This window comes from Pelodiscus sinensis, chromosome 10 (assembly GCF_052426305.1).
Source record: "Pelodiscus sinensis isolate ZL-2025 chromosome 10, ASM5242630v1, whole genome shotgun sequence".
In the NCBI taxonomy this organism is placed as follows: Eukaryota; Metazoa; Chordata; order Testudines; family Trionychidae; genus Pelodiscus; species Pelodiscus sinensis.
Genome location: NC_143061.1, coordinates 18,967,954 through 18,985,110, shown reverse-complemented (window position 1 = coordinate 18,985,110; position 17,157 = coordinate 18,967,954). Strand labels below are relative to the sequence as shown.

Below are 17,157 nucleotides of genomic sequence, written 5' to 3'. Positions count from 1 at the left end.
TTCTAATCTTGCTAAGGGTAACCCTTTCTCATTATTGCTTTGATAAACTCCTTCACTACAGGACCTCCTACTCTAGGAGCCAATCATGCAATATTGAAACCAGTGAGAATTTTGCTACTGACTTCATTGGATGCAGAACCAGAACGAATTACTGTAACCTTCTTGATAGTCTATGTTTTTTCATCTTAATTAATAACTGAGCACTCTTATTTTCCTAATCTTTTTTTTTGACGGCAGCTGTCTATAAAGTTTCTGAACTCTTTTTTGTATCACTCACTGTTCCATTAGCTAGATTAAACTAAATCACATTCTGTTTGATATTAGCTAGCTTTCTTTTTCTACTTTCTTTTTAATCAAACTACATTACTAAGTTTTTACAGGCAGGAATTTTGTGTATATCTCACCTGTCTAATATTGTTAGCATATTTTGGGGGTTACTACAATACAAACAGTAATTATAGAACATTCTAACCAGGAATGCCAGTTATAAATATATTGTGTATTTGTAAGCCTTTCTTTAGCTTGCTTCAGTATGCTTCACCATACTATAGCAACTGGGTACTAAATTTGTTTATTTTCTATTTAACGTCATATTTCAGCCTCCACTAACTACAATTTACAAACCTGTTAATAAAAATAAATTCTAATGCGTCCTTGGATTTTGCAAATCTCTCATGCTCCCTAGGTTCACAGCAGAACAGGAAGTTGATCTGAAAGATGTTTTGAAGGGTCTTGGAATCACAGAAGTATTCAGCAGAAATGCTGATCTCACTGCAATGTCTGGTAAGAGGCACTTGTTTCCAGTTTTTCATGATACAGAATGAAGTTTCAGCATTATTGAGAGAACACCAAAAAGGACTGCCAAATTCTTTTTGCCAGTAATGAAGAACTAGATTTCTGTAACACTGTAGAATTCTTGCAATATCTGACAGCGACAGTGTGCATTTTTCACAGAATTGTGAACCTTCCCAAAACAGTTTTAAGAATGGTAAATCTTATAAAATAATAATTTGTGGGTTTTACCTTTGAGTTCCTTATTCTGAGTGTTTTTTGTAACTAGTAATGCTTCTGTTGTATGAGTAAAGAGAAAAGGGAATATCATGCGAAAGGTAGATGCTTCTGAACAACATTGAAACAATACACATGGCCTCAGTGTAAAATGATTTGTTTTTATCTCTTAGTCTGAATTGAAACAGCAAATGAATTATCATCTCTTACCCCAGGGGTTGTTTGTCCATAGCATTAAGCTATTGTGCAGTTAATCATCATCTGTGTAGAAAAGTCACAGGAGAGGAAAAGTTTTTAAGATTAAGGCACATGGGCATAAATAACTGCATCTGCTGCCTAGTTCTACAAAGCCGGTTGTCAACATTTCACTTTCATAACTACCAAAACCCATTAAGTGTAGAAATGCATTTCAAACAAAATCAGCACTAAGAGCTGTGTTTCTTCAAATGAATGTTCTGAAGGGTGTTGCGCAGACGATCCCCAGAAGTGACAGAGAGCTGTCTTTTTCGGAGAAATTACTCCTTCCCTGCAACAGCAGCAGGGATGTCAGTAGCACATGCTTTCCCATATTCAGGCCTGACCTGGAGGCTGAGAAACTGCTTCAGTCTCCAGGCTCATTTTGTCTTTACTTTCAAACTGTCAGTTGTTGCCAGTTAGCTGACTCTAGTGGTTTCATAGCTCTAAGGCAAGCAGGGACCATTATGATCATCTAGTCTAACCTCCTGTATAACATAAACCATAGAGCGTCCCCAAAATAACTTCTAGGTCATATATCTTGGTAAAATGTCCAGTCTTGATTTAAAAATCACATGATGGAGAATCCAGAATGACCCTGAACCACTAGTACAATTTGCGAGTTACTGTCACCTTTCAAATCATTTGCCTTGTTTCCAGTCTGAATTTGTGTAGCTTTGGTTTCAGCTACTCATTTACTGGCTGGGGAGCAAAGCTAAGGAGGCAGATGAACCTGGACCTGGCCCAGCAGGAGGACATGCACCTCTTCCCCCAGCTGTGCCTGCTGAAGCCACAGTAACCATGGAGATGTGCTCTTTACCTGGCTTGAAGCTGCTGTGGTGAGAGAGGTCTAAGGTAGTCCCCTCACCCTGGGGCAGACTGCATATTGAACCCCTCAGCCCCACCTCAGAGCAATGATTTACATGAAGCATGGATGTTTTCATTTTATTTTCCAAAAAAACAAAAATTAATTGAATTAAGACCCCGAGCAATTCTCGGTAAATCTTTTAGTTTACTATATGTTTTAGAGAATTTGTATGTTTAAGAATTCCTCCTAAATGGAAGGAGCTAGGACCACCAAATTCAGTATACAGCTTCCTCTTACCATTACTTAAAGCAGCTTAAGGGTTTGGTTGTGGCAGTAGAATGGGATGTTCCTGAAATGGGATTTTCTCTCATAAAACCAAACAGAAATGAGACCGATTCACCAAAGCAAGTACAGTCCTCTAACTTGTCATAACTGAGCGAATGTTGAAGGAGACTGAACCAAGATGAGCCCGAAAAATAGGATGAATGTGGAATAGGATCGCTTCTCAATAACCCTTACAGAAAAGAGATAAGATGAAGAAATTTGGAGTAGTGCTCTGTTTTGGCATCATTAAATCAATGCTTACGTTTTAAAAACCAGAAGAAAATGTTATTGGAATTCAAATTTACTATAGCCCTTGTTTGTTAAAACATAGCAAATTATAAGAGTTTATTAAGATGAAGGAAAAATACACATGATGCAATTCCCATTTTAAAATATGTACAAAAAAGTCAATAGAAAAATTCTCTTTTTTTAAAGAAATCTGAAATAAACATTAACTTCATAAACACTTCTTTTTGAAAAATATAATTTATATCATTTTCATTTTCCTTTTTATTAAAAAAAACGTAATTGAGTTGAGGATTAACCTGATAGTTAAGTCACCCTTCTCTTTACTAAGCTTATCTGACTGAGGCCATAACTGCATATGAGGAGCTAAATCTTAGGAATGAGTGCCTCCTTGTTTAAAAAAAAAAAAAAAATAATAATTTGGGAATCAAGATGAAAAATCTGCTGAGTGTGAGCTGCCAGTGTGATGCTGAAGAGTTAATGTGATTCTGAGAGGCATAATCAGGGATTCTTAAGTAGGAGTACAGAGGTTATTTTACCTTTTGTTTAGCAGTGATGCGACTGTTGCTAGAATACTGTGTCCTGTTCTGTAGAAAAGTTGGAGAGGGTTCAGAGAAGAGCCCCAAAAATTACCAAAGAATTAGAAAACCTGCCTTTTAGTGAAACACTCAAGGTGTACATTTTGTTCCTGGATGTATATACATTTACGTTAAGCCTTATTAAAATTCATATTGTTTCATAGTGTCCTGTTTACTATGCAATCCAGATCTCTCTGAATCAGCAGTTCCTCCTCTTCATTATTTACCACTCCACCACTTTTGATGGCATCTGCGTACAAATCATTGAAACTCTGGTTTCTTACAGGTTATTGATTTGGGGGGAAAAAATTAAATAGCATAGGGGCAAGAAATCAATCCCTGAAGGACCTCATTGGAAGTGCACCCACTTGATGATAATTCTCCACTTTCAGTTCTATTTTGAGACCTATCAGTTAATCAGTTTTTAATCCATTTCATGTGTGTTATCTTAATTTAATATCCTTCTAGTTTGTAATCAGTGTCATATAGTTTATAGAAATTTCTATAACATCAATGCTATTATCTTCATCAGCCAAACTTGTAATCTCATCAGAAAAAGATATCAAGTTAATTTGACAAAATGTTTGTTCTCTATAAACCCATGTTGATTTTACACTAATTACATTACCCTTCTTTAGTTCTTGATTCATTAAGTCCCCTAGCAACTGCTCCATTATTTTCCCTGAGATCGATGTCGGGCTGACAGGCCTATAATTACCCAGGTCATCTTGTTTACCCTTTTTAAAAAAAAATTGATACAACATTAGCTTTCTTCCAGTTTTCAGGAACTTCCCCAGTGCTCTAAGACTTACTGAAAACCAACATTAATGATCCAGTGAGCTCCTCGTTAACGTAATTTGCATTTCTATAGCTCTGTGTCCCTTGTCCCAGAGCACTTGATTAGTCTTAACAAACAGACAGTCTATATCAAGCTTCTGTGCGGTGTGGACATTAGGAATTGCACGAACAGCTATAATTACTTGTCTGTTTTGCTGGGCTGGATTTGAGTTAAGGCATCTCCAGCTTCCAAATTCCAGGTCTATTCAGTGTCTGCAGAAATGCTGGTTGAGTTGTTTATGCTGTGGCCTTGTGCTTTCAATGCTTATCCTATGTTAGCTCTGTTAATGGGTGAGGATGATGGTAGGGGTGGGTGGGGCCAGGGGGAGGGAAATGTATCTGGTGGTGGCACTTCGGGGAATCCCATAGTCGCTTTCATCTTCAAGGTACTACAGTGAAGCCACTCTCTTCCCACCCAGGAAGCTGTAGCCCTGGGGTTCTCAAAGTGGGAGTCATGACCCCCTCATAGTGTCACAAGTTGTGTGGCAGTTGTGATCTGTTCGCCTCCCACCCCCAACCACGTGTCACCTCCAGCATTTATAATAGTGTTAAATGTTTTAGAAAATAATTTCTGATGGAGGTTACTCTCAGAGGCTTGCTTTGTGTAAGCAGTTACCAATGCAGAGGTATGAGAACCACTTCTGTAGGCCTTCTAGATCACTGCTTAATCACACTCAAGTGGATACGTGATTCGTCATGGGGCATCTCCTTTCTCTATCACCTATTACTAAAAATTAGAGCTGAGGGGAGGGCTTTTCAACAACAACAAAGTTTTTTTTAATCTGAAAGTTTCTCCAAAAATACTAAAGTTTTGTTTTTCCCTTTTTTGCAAAGTTGATTTTATTTGGTTTATTTTCCCCAGAGAGAGGCATAAACATTAGCGAGCAGCTCTACGTACAGGAGTGCAGCAGATGCAGGATTGCCAACAGAATTGTTAGGCCTCCGGCCATTGTCATGGGGTTGGTCAAGAGCCTCAGGTGGAAGGGGCTCCAGTAGCAATTTAAAGGACTGAGGGCTCTGACTGCTGTCGCTGTTGCAGTTGCAGAGGCAACAGCCAGGAGACCTGGTCCCTTTTAAATCACTGGGCCCCGGGACAGCTGCCTTTTTGCATACCCCCCCTCCCTTTTGGTGGCCCTGAACAGGTGGATTGGATTTATGTTTAAGGCTTCTTTTTAGCTTGTTTTGGTTCTGTTTTTTTATTTACTCCAGTGTCAGATAAGAAAAGTAAGCTCTGGGCAAAAAAAATAAAAGCTTGCCTTTTAAATTAATCCACAGTATGCCTGGTTAACAGGGATTTGCATGTCCTGAAGTTAGCTCATAGATCCGTGCATACACTTATTGGAAAATGTGGCACTTCATGAAAGTTAAATGCAAACAAATAGGAGCTTTCTTTATTCACTTATACAGGCAGTCCCCGGGTTACGTACAAGATAGGGACTGTAGGTTTGTTCTTAAGTTGAATTTGTATGTAAGTCGGAACTGGTACATATTGTAGGGGAAACTCTAGCCAAACATTTCTCCAGAGCTCAGTTTTATTCTCCCACACCTCACTTCCCTCAGTCCTTTATTCTCAAGCTGAAGTGTCTGCTGAGAAAAGCCGCTCTGCGTCTCCCTGGTCTGCTGGGGGGAAGCAGCTAGTGCAGGGTTGCCTCACCCCGTTTGTAAGTAGGGATCCGATGTAAGTCGGATCCATGTAACCCGGGGACTGCCTGTATACCTCTACTTACACGCTGTTAAAATGTAGATAGATTAAATGAAAGAACATAAAGAAAGGCTTTAAATGAACACGATCAAGTTTTTTTAAGCTTCAGGGGGTATCCAGGTTAATCTGTACAGGATAAACTTAAAAAAACAACAAATGGCCTGGTAGCACTTTATAGACGAACAAAACAGATAGATGGTATCCTGAGCCTTCGTGGGCACAGCCCACTTCTTCAAATGAAGAAAAACTCAGGTCATCTGAATAAGTAGGCTGTGCCCACAGAGTCTTATGATACCATCTACATGTTTTGTTCGTCTATAAAGTGCTACCAGACCATTTATTGTTTGGTTTTTTAAAATCACTTTATCCCTGTCTTACTGCTTTTTTTAGTATTGCTACAAAAAGCCTCCTGAATTACAAAGGCCCAAGGACATCTGGTTGAAACTTCAGAATTTTTAATGAAATGTAAATCTTGAAATTTTCCAAAGTTTTCATTCCAAATACAAACACATATTAGAAACTTGGATGTCGGTTGCAAAAAGGAAATTCTGAAAGGAAAAAAAAATCAGAAAAAAATCTAAATTCTACCCTCAATCCAAAAAATGAAGCCACCAGCTAACTGTTGAGGACTGCCTTGCTGCTCGTAGGGGGCTGGGAGCTGCCAATGGTGTCCCCTGGGGCCAGAGGAATCTCCACTTATAAAATGTGACTGCTCTAGTCCTTTGTTCATGGTGCAGCATAAGAAAACTTGACTGTCTATCAAACTTGGAAATCATTGGTTTGATATTTCCGCCTCAAGCCAGGGGTGTGTTGCAGCACCCCTTGTTCCCGCACCACTGCCTGGCAACCAGGGTCCAAGCTCTGGTTTAGTGCAGTTTTGTGTATACGGAAGGAGTACAGACTTGAGCATGAGTTCAAGGCCAGGGTTTACATTCTAGTGTTGACACACCCTGAGAGTCCCTGTTTAAGCCAGGTTTTCTATAGCAGAGACACTGGAAGCCCTAGTATCTGTGGTTCCTGGGGTACCTTGGAGAGCTGTAAAGTAACCCAGCCATACAACTGCCCATAAGGCAAGAAAACAAGAAGGATTTTTTTTTTTTTGTAGGAACAGAGGCTGCGTTTTGGAGGAAGCTTGTTGAAATTGAAATACAGGCAGTCCCCGAGTTAAGCGGATCCGACTTATGTCGGATCCGCAGTTACGAACAGGGCCGTTCCTCTCCCTGGTCTCCAGCAGACCAGGGAGAGGAAGCAAAGCGGCGGAACACGTGGGCAGCAGACAGGGCTGTCCGCTGCCCATGCGCTCCGAGGCTTGGCTCTGCTTTGCCCCCCCCCCCCCCGTCCCCCTGGTCTGCAGACCAGGGGGACGGGGGGGGGGGGCAAAGCAGAGCCAAGCCGCGGAGCGCCCGGCCAGCTGACAGCCCAGACGCGTGTTCCGCCGCTTTGCTCCCCGTCCCCCTGGTCTGCAGACCAGGGGGACGGGGAGCAAAGCAGAACAAAGCCACGGAGCTCGAGGGCAGCAGGACAGCCACGGCGCGTCTGGGCTGTCCCGCTGCCCCCGTGCTCCATGGCTTTGCTCCGGACACCTGTGGTACAGCAGCTGGGGCTCTGCCAGTTGGTCCCGTAGTGCCGCTCTGGGCGCTACTGGACCAACCGGGCAGCACCCCAGCTGTTCTGCCCCAGGCGTCCTGATTCAGCCACTGCTGGTCAGATTCAGCAGCGGCTGAATCAGGACGCCTGGGGCAGAGCAGCTTGGGTGCTGCTGGGTTGGTCCAGTAGCGCCGAGGAGCGGCGGTGCTACTGGACCAACCCAGCAGCACCCCAGCTGCTCTGCCCCAGGCGTCCCCAAGTCAGCCGCTGCTGAAACTGACCAGTGGCTGACTACAGGAAGCCCCTACCCCGGGCTTCCTGGAATCCGCTGCTGATCAGTTTCAGCAGCAGCTGACTTGGGGATGCCTGGGGTTCTTAAGTTGAATCTGTATGTAAGTCAGAACTGGCATCCAGATTCAGCCGCTGTTGAAACTGATCAGTTTCAGCAGCGGCTGAATCTGGACGCCAGTTCCGACTTACATACAGATTCAACTTAAGAACAAACCTACAGTCCCTATCTTGTACGTAACCCGGGGACTGCCTGTATGTCTGTGAAACATTTCAGTTTCTAGTAATCTGGGTTTTCTGATGAACACCATTCAATCCCAAGGAGCTTCAGAAATCAAATCCAGACACAGATTGTTGACTTCAGTGGAATTGCATGGGATGCCGTCTCAGCCCATAGGAATACAATTGCAGGATCACCACCTTAACTTTCACCATTATTCTTTTCACCTGGGAGCCCCATTTCTGGAGCAGGTTCTGAACAAACCCAGACCCAAAGACGTTTCCTGCCCCAAAGAGCTAACTATCTGGCGGTTCAGTTTTGTACTGAATTAATCTCCAAAAAGGGAAACAGACTAGTCAACTTGACTGAGATGTCTGGATTGTGAACAATGAAGGGGGAAATATTTTAATTTGTTAGTCCTAGATGTAGCATGCTTGTGGGGACAGAAGCTCTTGGGCACCTCTAAACCTGAAGTGGGAAACTGAGGAAATGTTGCTATTTGTTGCTAGTTTAATTCAAATACTAGCTACCTGCTGTGCAAAAGGAGAAAACTGAGATTCTGTGAACCTTCTGGCAGGTGTAATGTGTATATACCTAAAGGATTCCATGGATGCCCAAGGCAGAACCTTCTGTATTTGCAATGAAATGGGGGGGGGGGGGGAAATCAATTGCTCTGTTGGTATTGGGATTTATAACAGTTGGGTTTTGTTTATTTTTTGTGTTGTTCACACAGACTAAATTTTGAGGTCTGAACTATTCAGTGTGGTTTGAGAATTGTCCTGGAGCAATTCAAGTCTGCCTTATTAGAATGCTCCCTGTATTGTCTGCTGAATATGGTATTTCTTGCTTTCTGTCCTGAGGTGATACGTAGTGTTTTTTGCATGCACTGATAAAATGGAAGCCTCCTTGATTCTTAGAAGGGACCTGCAACTCAATGAGGAGTGACGTTATTAAGGCAGAGTCTTGCTGAACCATCTGTGTGGAGGTATATCACCCCAGTAGGCTTCTTAGAGGCATTGTGGTACAGGTAGCGATCCTGTCTCTGGAAGGGCATGGGCCAGAGAAACTCCTACTATACACTTCTTTCAGTTACTGAAAACTAGAGATTTTGACCCGACTACCATTGTGTTCCCAAGGATGTGAGGTGCAAAGACAGATTCAATTTGCTAACAGGTCACACTTGCTAGAAGGAATACATTTAACAACTCTTACACATTCCTGGGCTCCTCAGCTGGGACTTTCACAGGTGCTTGCAGAAGTTTAATGCCCAAATTCCACTGAGCTTCTGTGGGGTTTGTGCTTCTAACTGCTTTAGGCTCCTCTTGAAAATCCCAGCCTAATTTGACGGTAGCTGCTGGAGAAAATGGCGAAAGCATTATAGTTCAATCAAAACTGCCATTCATTATGCAGAGGTCAAAAAGGCAAGCCAAGTAGAGTGTACACATGGGAGAGAAAATACTGATGGTATATTAATATGTATAATTTGCATAGTTTTTTTTTAAAGTTGTAATAGTATGGTCAGTTCTCACAGTCTCAGATGCAGGAGAAAATGAGAAGCTCCAGAGTCAGTGACACAAGTGAACATGCTTCAGTACGGAGAGAGATTGAAAAGACTGGGATTGTTTTATTTAGAGAGAACAGGATGTGTTAGAGGCATATAAAATGATGAATGGTAAAGAGGAAGGAAACATTGAACACAAGACTGGAAGGGACCTTGAGAGGTCATTGAGTCCAGACCCCTGCCCTCAATCAAGAGTTTTGCTACTGGTTTTCAATGGAGATGGCTCCAGCACCTGATCTGTCAATTAGCATTTTCAATAAGGCAAGACTGAGTGGGAATTTCTTGGTTTGTCAGTCATTGAACATGACAAGGGGAGTGAGGTACTACCCGTTCTTTATTGGACCAACTTCTGCGTGTGAGACAAACTTTTGAGAGAGCTTGTTGTACTGGCCTTGTCTCTCTGGGTATGTTTATACTACCTCCCTAGTTCGAACTATTAGGCTTCCTAATCCGAACTATCTAGTCCGTGCCGCGTGTAGCCGCGCGGCACGGGGTTCGCACTAGCCGGCTTTTAAAAATGGCGGCGCCGGCTTTATGCTAATGAAGCCCGGGAAATTCAAATCCCGGGCTTCATTAGCAAGTTCGGTATGCATACATTACCCCCCTAGTTCGAACTAGGGGGGTAGTGTAGACATACCCTCTGATATTCTGGTACCAGCATAGCTGCAATACTGCACACAGTCAACAAGCATTAGCATTCCTTTGGGTTTAAGACATACCATCTACAAGCTCATGGTATCTCTTACTCCAAAGGGTTTCTCTTGTTACATTCAGTGATTAGTCTAAATATTTAATGAAACTGTGGAGAGATTCTCAACTATAACTGAAATTGTACTATGTGGAATGGAAAAATACAGGCTATTCTCTCCCTCCACACCTCCCCTTCCTCCCCCTGTATAGAAGGGGAACTATTATAGGAGAGACTATACAGAAAGACTTCTAGCTATGTGTTTATTGGAATATTGTCCTCATAATTTACTGACCGGTTTTGTGTATAATGCACTTACTGCTGAGAGTTTACCTGTATTATGTGAGAGAGTGAGTGCAGAGTGGAGCTAGCTCAGCATTCTGAACTTCCTGAAGGCCTCCACATGGGCTAAATAGGGTGATGCCTGATTATTTCTGGGTGATTAACTAGTCAATAAGGTGATTCCGTTAAATGGGGAATGAGAGAGGAGGCGGGGGGAGGGGAGGAGAGGAAAAGAGTTGGATGGAAGGGTAAAGACTGAGAGATGAGACTTTTCTCTTTTTCCTCCTTGCTTCCTCCCATCTAAGGGATATGCTGAAGCTTGGGGAAAGCCATGTGGCAATAAGGTGTGAACCTGGATATGAGACTGTAACTAAGATGCACTGTGGTCAACTTTATATAAAGGTGTATGGAGATGGCTTGCAAAATGAAATCCAGAGTGAGGAATCACATCCCATGACATATCAAAACCCTGCAGTTATTCTGCAGAAAGTTCATTTTATTTGTCTGGATACTTTACTTGGAGTGGTAGCTTCCTAGGAAGGCTCAAATTAACCCCTTGGCCTCTGGATTAAGGGTGCAAATAAGCCATTTAGACAAATTGGTACCTTTTTTGCATTTACCATCACATATGAACATATCACACATTTGGTGGATGATCTTTCTTTAATATCTGTTATGTAGACACCAGAGTGAGAGTTGTGCTTAGCGCACAAGATAAGCAGATGATTTGACAGATGTGCTAAATTAATACAGCAGAGGCTTTTTCTCCCTGTTTTCATAGGCAACAGCAGCATTTCTGAAAGCTTAGAACACAAGTCTAAAGCTTGTAAAGTATTTAGCAGTCTCCTGTACATTTTACCGGATAAGATCCCACAAGAAATCAGTTGGGGCTTTTGTGGAAGAGATGTGAGCAGCAGAACTGAGCGCTAGTTCGGTTAAGGGCCAAGGAAGCTTATCTGAAGTTAGAGAGACTTACTGGATTCATGTGATAGGCAGAGCTGTCCTTCATCTCCATTGTTTACATTAGTATTAGAACCATTATCCCTTGTTCTGAGAGAGAGTTTACATAAATGAAGATCAAGTAGAAGAATATTCCCAGGGTGTTTCTCATGGTGATGATTCAGTGTGTTCAGTTAATGATCTGATAGCAGGTATTGTGTACTAAGGGTTGTCCTGCACAGTTTCAGAAGTTGATTTAGCTCCCTGTTATGAATATTCTGTTTTTCCCAGCTCGCAGTTTTATTCTCTTGTGCTCATGTGAATGAGAGATTTCATAGCACATGCTCTTGTGTGATTATATGTACAGTGCAGATCTAATCCAGTGTGTCTATAGAAATACTGTAATGTATTACTGAGATGTGGTAAAAAATTGTTAAAGACTGTATTAACCAGAAGTGTCAGAGCCTTTTGCCAGTATCTTATATGTTCTGATCCTGCTGCTATTGAAGTCCAATAGCAAACCTTCCAGTGTCAACAGTAGCAGCAGGTTCAGATCTATATTGAATTGCTGGGAGGGGGAAGAGAGCAAGCAACAACCAAGTGAACTTTGAGTCAGACACAACATTTCCAGTGGCATCACTAGGTATGAAGCTGAATCCTTGGTGATCACAGATGGTGATTCTATTGCAGTACTATCTGACATGGAATTTTTTAAGTCAGGATGGAGAGAAAATATGCATGAATAATTTGGGCCTGATTCCTCCCGGGAGTCCTATAGCCTCTTTGAGCACTGGTTCCAAATGGAGAGACAAGTAACTACTCTCTGCTTGTCATGTTATAGCCCTTCCTCTCCTGCTCTTGACTGGCCTTCTTTATGTGGAGTTTCATCACAACCAGGGCTCTCTTAGTTGTTCCAAGGTGCTATTGTAATACAAATAATAGTTAAATAAAACTATAAACAAGGAAAAGGCTGTTTTAAATGGTTGAGAGCTATCAAAGTTCAATCTGTGATTGCTGTTTTCCTTCAGGTATTGGAGGTTGATAATACAAGCTTTTAAAAAGCTTTGCTTTTTACTAACCTACTTTAAAATGTCTCCTTTTCCCCCTTCTCCTCCACCCAGATAACAAAGAGCTTTACCTTGCTAAAGCAATTCACAAGTCATTCCTAGAAGTTAATGAGGAAGGCACGGAAGCTGCTGCTGCCTCAGGTACCTGACTCTGAAAATCTGAAATAAATTAGAAGGCTGGCTGTCCTGTATGTATTAGTATTTTTTAAATGCCATGGTGCAGAGCCAAAAAGCTGAGCACAGTACAGCATGAAGACACAGTATGGCAAATGTCCTGGCTTCCAGAGATGACGCTGGAAATTGAAAATGCCAACATTTTTTTAATATGAATGTCATAAAGTGTCTTAAGTGCTCAGTGGAAAATATTGCTCCTTTCTCCCATCTCCTTTTTAATAAGCGCTGGAATGGTACATGCTACATTTTTGAAGCTAGATTTTCTTTCTGGGACTTTGAATCTTAGCTATTCAGAATGGTTGTGGTTATTGTATTTTTCTCCCTTGTGTGTGTTTTGCTAATTGAGATGTTCTGTATATTTTTGTTTTTTCTTTTCCAAATGATTAAAAGCACCTCAGTAGGAGAGTGTTGCATTTTAATAGGCATGTAAACAGGGATGTGAGCTGCGATATAATAACTAGAAAAGGCAAACTTGTCAACAGTGATGCTTCAAGGGCCAGGTGGTCAAAATACTCAGTTGTCACAGGCAAGTCTTGACACTCCGTCTTGCAAATGAGTTATTTTATTTGCCAACTTTCATTATGTGATTTTTCTCTCCGTAAGTACTTGGACTGTTCTTCAAGCGAGAGAAAAGCTGTGCCCTTTGCAGTGAATCCCGGTTACTCTTTTTGAGCTTGGCATTTAAAATTCATGTGAGCAGATTATTGGCATGCACAGGTTTTCTATTGCCAATGCAGTAAAAATGAAAAAGTCAATAAACCACTGGAAAGTAATAAAGCCCTAGTGAAAACCTTAGAAGATTTCCAAATATAAGAAAATACCAAAGGGCCAAAGTCTGCCTGTTTCCTCATATTTTGTTTTAACCCAATTCATTACAATACAACAAACAAGAATGGGGCTGAATTGAAAATTGCACAGTCAGCCCACATTCTTAACTCTTCTTCCATCTAATAAGGAGTGTCTGTCAGCACTGAGGACAGGCTTAGAGCACTGTCTAGCACAATAAGAATGGTAAGAGATACCGTCCACTGTAATGCATTTTTCTTTGAAAGGGAATGACCTTGATTACCCAGAGGTTCTGCCTTTTCGTAAGTTATAAGCTATTCCATCATCACTGGAAATAAATTGTGCCACAGTCCATAGTTAATCATTCTTGAAACATAAATAGACATGTAATTATTTGGGAAGTCTGCTTCCTTTTAGATTAGATTGTTCATGCTGTTTCTTGGTGACAATGCAGTCCTGTAAGCTTGAATTCCTATTCATGGGCTTTGCAAGTATCCCTTGTGAATCCGTTAACACTTGTTAAGTTAGAGTATAGGGAAGATACAGTAATACCTGATTGTACTGCCTGTGTTGTTCTCCCCTTTAGGAATGATTGCCATTAGTAGAATGGCAGTGCTGTACCCCCAGGTTATAGTCGATCATCCATTTTTCTTTCTGGTCAGGAACAGAAGAACAGGTAAGTATATCCAGTTTCTGAGCTGCTTTTTCATTATTTACAGTGAATTCCCATAAGATCCATGCAGCAGAGGCTTCTGTTTAGATCAATAAACTGGTCTCAAAGTGTATTTTTTTTCTTCACTTTGTTTTGCGATGCTTTGTGCAGAGGGATTTTAACTAATCTTTCATAACCCACATTCCTGTAACACTCCTCCCGACCCCACAGGAATAGCCTGGAAAATTCTTGTTGCTTTTTATATTATTTTGAGGTAAGTGATCATAGGGAAAATTGACCAGTAATTTTAACTGAAGGTTGAAACAAAATTGCCATAATTTTAAGCCATAGCTCTACATTTCACTACATCGGGGATGGTTCAGACACCCTTTATGCAGTTGGCATTCTTGGAACACACCCTCTGGTTACAGTAAGATCCTGGCTTTAATATGTCCACAGAATTTGCCCCAATACCAAGTGATTTCTAGAAAGGAGAGATACAGCAGTGTATAACCGTATATACTCGATCATAAGCCTAATTTTTTTTTGTAAAAATGACATTGTAAAGCAGTGGTCTCCAACCTTTTTAAGCACAAGTTCACTTTTTGATTTTAAATGCAACCCAGGATCTACCTCAAACCCAAATACCTTTGCCCCACCTCCTTCATGCCTCTTCTCCGAAGCTCTGCCCCTGCTCACTCCATCCTCCCTCCCTTTCACCAGGCAAGGGCAGAGGGTTGGGGTGCAAGCTCTGGAGGGTTAAGGGATTTGGAGAGTGAGGGGGGGGCTCTGAGCTAAGCCTGGGGCAGGAATTGGGGTGCAGGAGAGGGTTCAGGGTACAGACTCTAAGTTTGGATCTAGAAGCTCAGGGCTAAGACAGGATCTTGGGGTGTAGGATGGGGTTCATGATTGGGGTAGGGGTTTGCAGTGGGGCTAAGGCAGGCTCACCCCTGCCCCACTCTCAGAAGCACCCAGCAAACTCCCTGTTTTGCCCCCACACCACTTTTTGAAGATACAGGGTGAGGGAGGAGGCACCCTGACATCAGCACCCCTCTTCTCCCTCCCCTGTTCTGAACAGCATGCAGGAGGCTCCTGGAGGATAGAAGGAGGCAGCTGCATGGCAAAGGGCAGGAGGTGCAGGGCAGTGAGAGGAGGGGCAGCTGAAGTGCTGTGGTTGACAGTCTCTAGGCCAACCAGTCAGGATCACCTGTCAGGCTGTGTCTAGACTACATGGCTCCATTGATGGAGCCATGTAGATGAGGGTTGTAGGCAAAGGCAAATGAAGCCGCGATTTAAATGATCGCGGCTTCATTTACATTTGCATGGCTGCCGCGCTGAGCCAACAAACAGCTGATCAGCTGTTTGTCCGCTCAGCGCACTAATCTGGATGCTCCCGCGCCGACATCAAAGCCCTTTGTTGGCAGCCCCGTTATTCCTCGTGGGATGAGGTTTACCGGGGCTGCCGACAAAGGGCTTTGATGTCAGCAGGGAAGCGTCCAGACTAGCGCGCTGAGCTGACAAACAGCTAATCAGCTGTTTGTCGGCTCAGCGCGGCGGCCATGTAAATGTAAATGAAGCCGCAATCATTTAAATCGCAGCTTCATTTGCCTTTGCCAAAAAAACAAATCTACATGGCTCCGTCGACGGAGCCATGTAGTCTAGACATACCCTCAGAGGCTCCAAGATCTCCCAGTAGATCCTGATCTACTGGTTGGTGACCACTGATGTAAAGAGTGGGAGTAGGCCTGTGAATGGGTCACTGTGTTTTACCAGGTGTTTTTAACTTGGAGTGGGATGGAAAACTTTAGTTCCCAGCCCAGCAGGACAAACCCACTGGGCACAGTTAACAGTAGCCAATGGGAGCTGAGAGGCTCCATGTCTGCAGATGGTCCAGGTAAACAAAACATTTTGACATGCCAGTGCCTTACAGCGACGAGCTGTGGCTGGAAGTTTGAAAACCACTGATGTAGAATTGGCTTATGAATTGGTGATTATAAAAATTAAAAAAAAAAAAAAAAAAAATTCTAAAAATCACAAACTTGGAGGGGAGGTTGGCTTACGAACTAGCAGGCTTATGACTGGGTATATATGAACGTTCTTTGGTGCCATTGGCATGTATTCTGTGGCAGGCCAGGATAAGAACAGTCTTTTTTGGTAATATAGGATCTGATGAAACAATATATTAGTTTGATATTTGTAATTTGTTCTTGATAATGTTGTGAATGTTGACTGAATAACCAACAGCATTTTACTATGTGGCCACACTGGAGCTATCAGGACATCTCACCTAGCAAAATTCAGTAGCTTGAGTTCACAAGAATTATAGTTATCTGAGCTCCAGTATATGCAAAATATTCTTTCTTGCAAGTTAACATTCATATTGCAGTGCTGCCTAGAGTTGGGGCCGCACTGCGCAAAGTCCTATACAGACATTAACCGCTTTTGTCACAAACCTTGCCCCTGGTGAGGTAGGTGTGCCAGAGACAACCTGCCAGTGTACTATCCAGGAATGTTAAGCTATAGCTTATTAGACTCGCATTACTTCTGAATGAGAGCATCCACACTGGGTTTAATGCACTATAATTTCTGTACGTTAACTAATTTGTCCTGTTAGGGACCCTTCCAGAGAGATGTAGAAAAGGAAGTCAGTGGGCACCACAAAAGATTACAAACCTCCTCGATCTTAGAGTGGCTAGTGAGCAACTTGTACACTAAGATGCTTGATATGGTGACTAGGGATGTTGGTGTATAGCCATTTAAATAATTAACTAATAAACCTGGGCTTATCAATTAACTCTAACGACTACACCCCTCCCCTTGCTGCCTATGAGGCAGCAAGAGAGAGGAAAGGTGGGAGCCATCTCTGGAGAGCCACCTGCCCACCTTTGCTGCCTCCCATCTGCTGCCTCTGTGGGAGCCAGTGCTCAGAAGAAGCCAGCTTAAAAGCCAGCTCCGCAAGAGCACTGGCTCCTGCCTCTCCTCACCCTCCGGTGTAAACGTGTATCTGCTAAAAACTCAAGTAGTTACACGTTTACATAGAAAGTCAAGAGTTAATGTCCCTAATGGCAGCTGAATGACTGAGGACAGTAAAGCTGATACATAGAACTCTTTGCCTCTTGGTATCCATTCAAATGAGAAAAAAGTCAGTAAGAGACCAGATTTTCATTCTTTTTAGT

The 17,157-nt window shown here is 42.4% G+C and overlaps 1 protein-coding gene across 2 annotated transcripts in view; it reads left to right on the top strand.

Annotated features, from left to right (window-relative positions):
• SERPINI1 (serpin family I member 1) overlaps window positions 1-17,157 on the top strand; it is a 96,640-nt gene that overhangs the window by 77,809 nt on the left and 1,674 nt on the right. For both annotated transcript variants that reach the window (XM_006127779.5, XM_075937885.2), the window contains exons 6-8: window positions 686-783; window positions 12,424-12,510; window positions 13,916-14,005. In XM_006127779.5, the coding sequence (XP_006127841.3) occupies window positions 686-783; window positions 12,424-12,510; window positions 13,916-14,005 (275 nt within the window). The remainder of the gene's footprint in view (window positions 1-685; window positions 784-12,423; window positions 12,511-13,915; window positions 14,006-17,157) is intronic.